This window comes from Pteropus alecto, unplaced genomic scaffold (assembly GCF_000325575.1).
Source record: "Pteropus alecto unplaced genomic scaffold, ASM32557v1 scaffold61, whole genome shotgun sequence".
NCBI classification, from domain to species: Eukaryota; Metazoa; Chordata; class Mammalia; order Chiroptera; family Pteropodidae; genus Pteropus; species Pteropus alecto.
Window position 1 is genome coordinate 16,612,789 of NW_006434835.1, and position 7,911 is coordinate 16,620,699.

General features: G+C 40.4%; 2 protein-coding genes across 5 annotated transcripts in view; one reads left to right on the plus strand and one right to left on the minus strand.

Annotated features, from left to right (window-relative positions):
- Positions 1 to 3,638: 3,638 nt before the first annotated feature.
- Positions 3,639 to 6,849, minus strand: CCDC121 (coiled-coil domain containing 121). The gene is made up of 2 exons (XM_006910340.3): positions 6,372 to 6,849; positions 3,639 to 5,930 (listed from the first exon to the last, which is right to left on the minus strand). The coding sequence occupies exons 1-2, from the start codon at positions 6,797 to 6,799 to the stop codon at positions 4,979 to 4,981; spliced, it is 1,380 nt and encodes a 459-aa protein (XP_006910402.2). The 5' UTR covers positions 6,800 to 6,849; the 3' UTR covers positions 3,639 to 4,978.
- Positions 5,838 to 7,911, plus strand: part of GPN1 (GPN-loop GTPase 1) — a 16,781-nt gene continuing 14,707 nt past the window's right edge. Inside the window, exon 1 of one of the 4 annotated variants that reach the window (XM_015588171.2) lies at positions 5,838 to 5,941. Coding sequence is in view for 2 of the 4 variants with exons in the window: in XM_006910341.2 (XP_006910403.1) it covers positions 6,944 to 7,054 (111 nt within the window). In the remaining 2 variants the exon portion in view is untranslated. Of the gene's footprint in view, positions 5,942 to 6,871; positions 7,101 to 7,911 lie in introns of those variants that run through there. The other 3 variants (XM_025045811.1, XM_006910341.2, XM_015588172.2) reach the window with 3 other exon arrangements.

A 7,911-nucleotide genomic window follows, 5' to 3' on the forward strand; every position in this document is an offset into this window, starting at 1 on the left:
TGTTTGTCCCAAGTAGCAGTGACTAGACCCACAGGCATGAAAATCAGCCTTAGGAATAATGTGTCCCAAATATTAAAATGACTAGAGAGAAGAAAGTAGAAGAAGCAATAAATACTGCCTCAGCTTTCTGGGGCTTGAGGCCCCATTTGTCACTATAATCAATGTCCTCCTGAAGCTTGTTTTTGCTCCCTCAGTTTTAAGAATTGAGAAATACCACATTGATTGCCCCTGATGTTTTGATACAGAAGCCTAGTGTTCCTGGTAACACCACTAAGTTTGGTAGCCAAGGTACACATTCCTTCTCTTTTGAACTTGACCTCACTTGTTAGTCTATAGCCCACTAATTCCTCTTCCCTCCTTTTAGTAAACCTCTGAATTTTTGAGAATATTGTCCTCTGTCCTCTTTTATATGTGTTCTATCCTGTTTATATCCTGAGACTTTGACACCAGATGTAGATATTTATCTGGAGTTAGAAAGAAAATTTGTTTTTCTGTACCTCATGCCTACCTGATGTCTAATGGACTATTTCTCTTTGAGGCTGACTTTCTCTGGGTCATTGCTTAGAGCAGCTCTGTTGTCGTGTTTCTGGATTCCCTTCCCCTTCTCCATACGTATTGGTCTTATATATTCTTGCCAATTTTTGTGGCACATGCCACATAAAAAGCAAGAGACTCTTAACCCTGATATTGACAAGTACTGCCTTTTTAAATTCTGAAAGGCTTTTACCAATCTTTAACTGTTCTCTGCTCCTCCATATAGCTTTTAAATGTGGGCTTTTGTGAAGACCACTTTGAAACAAGGGGCATTGAAACCTTATTTGGGTACTGCCAAAATAGGTAGTTTTGAAACAAATGAAGGAAATAGTATGATCCACTCTACATCTTCATTGGCAGTTGTGCCCTCAGAGCCCTTTCAGTAGATGAGGATTGTCAGGGAGGAGAAATGAAGAATCTATGTTAATTTCTGGTGAGTAAGACTTGGGAAATGTTCGGCAATGATGAAAGAAATAAACAACTCTCCGTTAGATTGATGTTTCCAGTTGTTCATTGACTCCGGCTTGCTACTTGATTCCTTGTTGATGCAGTGTATGGGGATAAGAAGATGGCTAGAGATGGGAATTAGTTGGACATAAGTACCAAATGCAGTTGTCTCAGTCATTCTTTAGCTCCTAAAATATGCTGGTTAAAATGGATAATTTGAGATTAAAGTGAATCGGTATAGGAAACTTCCCCAGTCTCATCTAGAGCCCTTGCAGGCACTCCTGTTTGTTTGTTTGCTTGTTTGTTTGTTTCCCATGGCCAGTGATCAGCAGGACTCAGTATAGACTATCCTTATCACAGTATCGAGTTTTTAAGTTTTTTTTTTTAAAATTCAGTAGAATAACATAAACTTAAGTTTGACAATATCAGGTATGGCTAGGTTTTGGAGCAGTGTGAACTCTAATGCATAGTTTGGAATGTAAATTGGTACAATCACTTTGAAAACAATTTGGTAGTATCCAGCAAAGTTGAAGATATGCCCTAAAACTTAGTTTCACTTCTAGGTATATACAGAGAAATTCCTCTTGCTATAAACAAGAATGATTATTGTAGTACGGTTTATAACAGACACTGGAAACAACGTGTAGCAGAGATTAGTAGCTGTCCACCAAAATCTGCTCTCAACTTGCAAAACTATAGGATTATAGGACAAATGGCTAGATCACATTTCCCAGCCCTTCATCCCCCTTTCCTAGGGAAGGAGTAGCCAACTAACTTTTCTCCAGTGGAATGTGAGTAGAAGTGATTTGTGTCAATTCCATGCTAGACCTTTTAAGTGAGTGAGTGTACCCCCATGCTTTCTTTCCTATTTAGTTTAGATGCAGATGATGATGGGGCTCTAGGGGATGGTAGAGCACAAAACGGAAGATTGTTGATTCCCTGAATCACCCCATGAAGGACCCCAACCAAGAACATCTATCAGACTATTATGTGAGCAAGAAATAAGTGTCTGTTATTTGAGATGTACATTCTTGAGTCTGTTAGCCTTCTCTAATACATAACCTAATTGTCCATCATTGGGAGAAAGGATCAATTGTGACATAATTCTTTAGTAGAATACTTTACTGCTGTGAAATTAACTAGAGCTTATATCATGAATACATCTTACAAATAATGTCTAGGAGAAGCAAGTTGTGTACCATTTATATAAGGTTTAAAAACATGCAAAATGCTCTATGGATATATAAATATAAATGTACATACAAATATTTATATATTTATATTATAAACATAGTATGAAAACATGCACAGGAATGATAAACACCAAATTTAGTATAGTGCTTCTGGGATCCAGAAAGACTACAAGTGAATTTGAAAATTCTTATTTCCTTAAGGTAGTGAATTTTTTAGTTATAGTTTTATATTTTTTGTATGTATGAAATATTTTTTTAGAAATCAGTTCACACGAAAGAAAAATATATTCTGCTTATCTCCTTCTTCAAAGAAAAGCTTTAGAAAGTTTTCCTTCTGCTTCATGTCAACCTTTGATTTTCCCCTCATCCCATAGTCTGTTCCCCCGCCCACCAGATTTTCTCTTCACTTCCGTGTCTATCATCCCAGTTGGAACCATCACCTCTTGTCTAGACTACAGTAGCTTCTTAGTTTCCTTCTGCTTTTTACCGGGTTGGACACTCCACATAACAGGTTGTAGTGAGCTTTTACAATTGTAAATCAGACTTCATTCACCTGCTGAAAGCCTAATGATTTCCCAGTGCACTGAGAATACCCTTTGTGCTCCTACTGCTGACCTTTAGGCCTCATTTTCCTGTTCCACCCATGTTCTCTGCCCATTCCCCAACTACATGTTAGCCACACAGACCTTTCTGTTCCTTGAACCTACCAAGCTCATTCCCATCTCAGGGCCTTTGTATTCACTGTTCCTCTGCCTGGAATGATTTTTTTACCCAGTTTTTGCATTGTATGCTTCATTTTATCAGTCAAGTCTCAACCTAAGTTTCACCTCAGAGGTCTTTTCCACCTAAACACACTTTCTCTAACATCACTCTGTTTAATTTTCTTCATAGCAAAGCAGACAAAAATTAGATTGAGATCTTAGTTGGCCAACCTGCTGCTCACTTACTGGTAAGATTTCAAAGTACCTTTATCAGATGATTCATCCTTTAAAGTCTTCGAGCTCTCAGAGGCCTTACTCTGACAGGGATAGCCATAAGCAGTACATCAGATCCATTGTCTGGGATGATGGGAATTGAAACTAAACTGAGATGAGATGGAAGTTATCCACTCCCGAATTAGATTATTGGGACAGCAATGGCGGGAGCGGAATTAGTAGCAGAATAATAAGATTCTAAGATCTTATCAGCCTTAGGTATATATTTTCCTAGGGTTTTTGTATCCACAGAGTATAGGGCTTCAAATTTGTCTTGGATACCGTGTTTTTCAAGTGCAGTCTTTCTGTATTTTTAGCTCATGAATTGAAGTATTCAAGTTAAGGTACCTGCATTCTTACCGAAAGTCCTGTTTTCAGCATTAAAACTGCAGTTTTATTATTTGCATCTTAGTATGAACAAGACATGCAGAAGTGGTAAAGTGATGAAGTAGAAAATACATTACATTGAAACAATAATAAAACCAATAGATAAATTATAATCTAAGCAGGCTTTTGTTTTTTAATAACAAAAAGTTTAATAAACTGCATATTTTACAGAAAATTGTTAAAGTTAGAAGTTAAAGGCACATTGGGGGATGGTCCTTTTTAAATCTAATTTAAAGGAATCTGCATATGAATAAAACAAAATTCAAGAAAATTACTTTGACATTCTTCATCACTGACAATTTCTAGAAAACATAAAGATTATATTTTCTCATAGAGGAGCGATGTTAAGGGGTTATATTCCTGTACCAGTATTCAGCATTCAAATAAATCACTGGTCTAAGCATCAATATATCATAAATGCAAAAAAAAACAAACAAACCTAAAAACCCTACCCCAAAAATCTATACTAATTTAAAATACTATTCTCAGTTCTATTAGGTAGGCATAAATATATGGCACACATTACAAAAGGCATTTCAGGTAGTATTAAGTGCACATATAGTAAGAAAATGTAATAGGTGACCTAAAAGTAAAGTACTTTATTTAATAATCTTGTCATTTTAGAATTTTGGATGTTGCTAGGGAAACTGATGGTTCAAGACTTTAAAAAGTTGTTCAAATATTTTAAAACGTTCTTTTGATATATTTTCCTAAAATAAGCAAGGCATTCAGCCACCTCAGTAATTCTAGAGGTTATTTCTTCACAGAAAAATGTTTTCAAAAGAGAGCTGACCTAATATATATGTCTTTTATATCTTCTCAATTTATTCAAAGCTAAAATTGTAAGGACAGAAGCAGACAAAAGGCCATTCTGCCTACTGTTCATTGATCTTGCTGTTATTAAGAGTACTTTTTCACTCATGAGAAAACTGTAAGTCTTCCTGATCACTGGCAAGAATTTTTAAAAAAGCTTAAAAACACTGTATGTTGAGTTGGCCAACAGGAATGAGGATAAACTGATATTGTTTACAGAGCAGGAAGCCCAATATAAAGTCAATCTGAAACGCTACTCTTAAAGGTGATTCTCTATAAAGAAATCTAACTCAGCTAGATGAAATAAATCACACAATTATTTTCCTTTCATTTCTTCTAGGTGTTTTTCTGGAGCTGATTTAATCTATGAGTGTTTAGCAAATAGTGTTAGGTTATCTGGAAGTTTTGAGGAACATCCTGTTTATTAATAAGAGCTAAAGAAAAACCTAATTAAGGGAAGCTGGTCACAGATATCTAGCAGTATGACTGGAAGATACCTAATCCTTTATACTAACACATTATGATGGCTATTTTACCATAGCAATGAGATCCAAAACCCTTCCTAACCAAGTTTATGCAGCACCTAAGAATACTCACTCCAGCCCTTATTTAGCAGGGATATTTTAGGAATTACTGTGGATGAATCCTTGATTTAATGCCCAAGTGAGGGTTTTCTGTGGTCTTTGAAGCACCCTGTCCTTTTGGGCCTGAATTATGCCTGCTGTGCAGTCGTTGCCTCCCCCGGATTAAGGACTCAATGTACCATTGTTCCTGTTGCAGCTGCTGCTTCTGATTTTCTAACCGGCTGTGAGTAGCCTGCAGCTCCTGGCATTGCCAAGTTTGCTGCAGTATTTCCTTTTGTAACCTCTCGCTCTGTCTGCGGATGCCGAGGTGGAAGTCAAAAGTAGACTTCTCTGCTGCGGACTGCAAAGCTTGGGCCTTCCTGTGAAGCGCCTTCCTTTCTTCCTTTCCCAAATGGGTCACGTCTGGCTCCCTCAGTTTTTTCTCCAGTAATGCTTTTTCCTGGAGGAACCGGATCTCCACTTCCTGTTTCTTTGCATCTGTTTCAGCTTGGGCTTTCTTTTTCTCCTCCTGTAATGTCTGTATTCGTCTCTCCTGTTTCTCCCTTACTAGTGAAATGTCCTTCATTGCCTGCAACTGCTGCTCCAAATCGAACTGGATCTTTTCCTTCTGTAAGAACTTGCTTTTAAGCTCTTCAGTTTGTTTCACATATTTGGAGGCTGATTCTTGTTTCCTTCGTTGAATCTCCCCACATTTTTGTAAATAGACTTCCCACAGCTTCTCATATTGCTCTCTACGTGCTTCAGTGTTTTTGGTCAGATATTCCTCAAAGAATTTATTTTCAGCCTGGACGCGTAATTTTTCTGTTAACAGCTGGTGGGTTTCCTTCCTTAGCGGTTCTTGCCGGATTTGAGCTTGTTTTACCAGCATGTTCAGCCTCATAATTTCCACTGTCTTTTCTTTAAGCCACATCGCTGCCTTTGTTAGCCTCTCTGACTTGAAAACATTATTCATTAAACTAAGATACGGTGGAGGGGTAACACTGGAGTCCTCAGCAAACCTGAAGAACAGGTAAGACATTCCCCCATCAGTTCTTAATGAAAATTTAGGAAATAAAAAATGCACAGTTGTACTTTAATTCATACAAGAAAATATTTTTGAGCACCTATTGTGTTCCTGACAGTGCGAGGTACGGGGGCATATAGCTAGGGGTAAAGATAAGGGAATGTAGTTTACATTTTACTATATGAACTCGCTACCACCCTGTGAGGTATTATCTAAATTTTAAAGAGAAAACAGGTTTAGATACTTGGCCACGATTTACACCGCTAGCAAATAGCAGAGCCTGGGTGTGATCCCTAGATCTATGACTTAGTAAACAGCTACAAAGGGACACAAGAACAGACTCCATGGTCGGGAGCAGGGATTTCGCGGCTTTTGCACCACATTTTTAGTTTCCGAGGACGCTTCTGCGGAGGGAAGCGCCTCTTCCAGTACCTACTTGGATTCGCTCCCAACATCTTGCTGTAGTTTAGTGATTCCCACGTAGCTAGTGCTGGGGGCCTGCATCAGACGGAGATCGCGTCCCCGGAGGGGAAGTTTCTCGGTTCTATGCTCAGCGGGTCTCGGCTCTGCCCAGTGCCCCATTCGATCCCTGGCAGGTCCAGCCCTGAGCTGCTTAACCTTCTCGGGGGCGGAAAGAACCCTAGCAGTAGGTCCTTTGGCAGCTCTGTTCCCCGCAGTTTGGGGGTCGAAAGTAAAACGCACTCTCTTTTTCTTACTGCGGAAGCCCTGCCCTCGGGATCCCGTCTCATCTGGTTCCCTGGGGAACCAGAGCTTTGGCTTTCCCAGGCCCAACCCCATGACGCTGAGCGTCTCTATTTCTGTCACCCTCCAGCGGTCATCCCAGAACCTCCACAGCCCCGACATAGTCACTAGTTGGCACCCGAGCCAGGTCGGGAAAGGACCAGGCTCTGACGCCCCTATCGGCCCTCGCTCGCAGCCCGGAAGGTCGTGGTAGGCTCTCTAGCCACGCGACGTCTCAATGGTAGAGTGGGCGGGACCAGGACAAATATGGCGGCGCCCGCAACTGCAGCTGAGCCGCAGGCTTCGGGGGAACTTCGGCCCCCAGTGTGTCTTTTGGTGTTGGGAATGGCGGGATCTGGGAAAACCACCTTTGTACAGGTGACCTGCACAGCGCGAGTGTAGTTGGTGTGCGCGAGAGGTTGTGGTGCGTGGAAGGCCAGGGAGAATGGGAGGGAGGTCTCTGGGGCATTAGAGGGGACCAGCGTGGCTTTGGGGGACTTGCCAGGCAACTCCGGTTTCTTCCTGGGCGAAGACTTCTCGGTTAATTAACGCTTTCTTTTGTGCACCCTCAGTGCATACTTAGCACAACTAACCAGTTGTACTGGAATGGTCTTGGTGATAATATTGCCAACTCCTCGAAGGCAGAAACTTACAAGAAACTGGCGATCTAGTGTTACCATACAGGCTTTCGGTGTAGATTGCAAAAGAATTACGTTATTTCTTGCGTGCCTACCGTATTTCAGATGTGGATGAAGAAGTGCTGTAATAGGCCTAACTGAGATCACAGGGTGATCTGATCATAAATTCCTAACTGGGTAGGGTTTGGTGGGTATCACGCCCCAGGCATAATAAAAGCTTTACCTTTGCCTTAAGCAAGCCCTGTTCATTATTTTTGTGCATCTAGATTAACACACCTTTGAAATCCCTCTTTTTCAAGAGAGCACATAATCTTATTAACTGTCCTGTAGTCCAACCCCCTTCCTTGCTTTCTCCTACCTTCATTTAATCTTCCTTAAGCTACCTTCTTAATTCCAAATCCATAAAAGAAACTGTAACCTCATTCTCAGGAGGATTTGAGATCATGCTTCCTGACAGTTGTCAGTTTGGTTCCAATAAACTTATAAAAATTCTCTGTGGGTTTGGACATTTCTTACCTTGACACAGGCACTGGGAATACAGTGAAAATGAGGTTGGCAAGATTCCTGCTTTCAGGGAACTACTGTTCAATGGGATGA

Excerpts from the sequence above, each read along its gene's own strand:
- CCDC121 (XM_006910340.3), bottom strand. The coding sequence starts at position 6,799 with ATGTCGGGGCTGTGGAGGTTCTGGGATGACCGCTGGAGGGTGACAGAA. Across the intron at positions 5,931-6,371 it reads GATGTTGGGAGCGAATCCAA|GTTTGCTGAGGACTCCAGTG; the intron begins GTAGGTACTGGA and ends CCTGTTCTTCAG.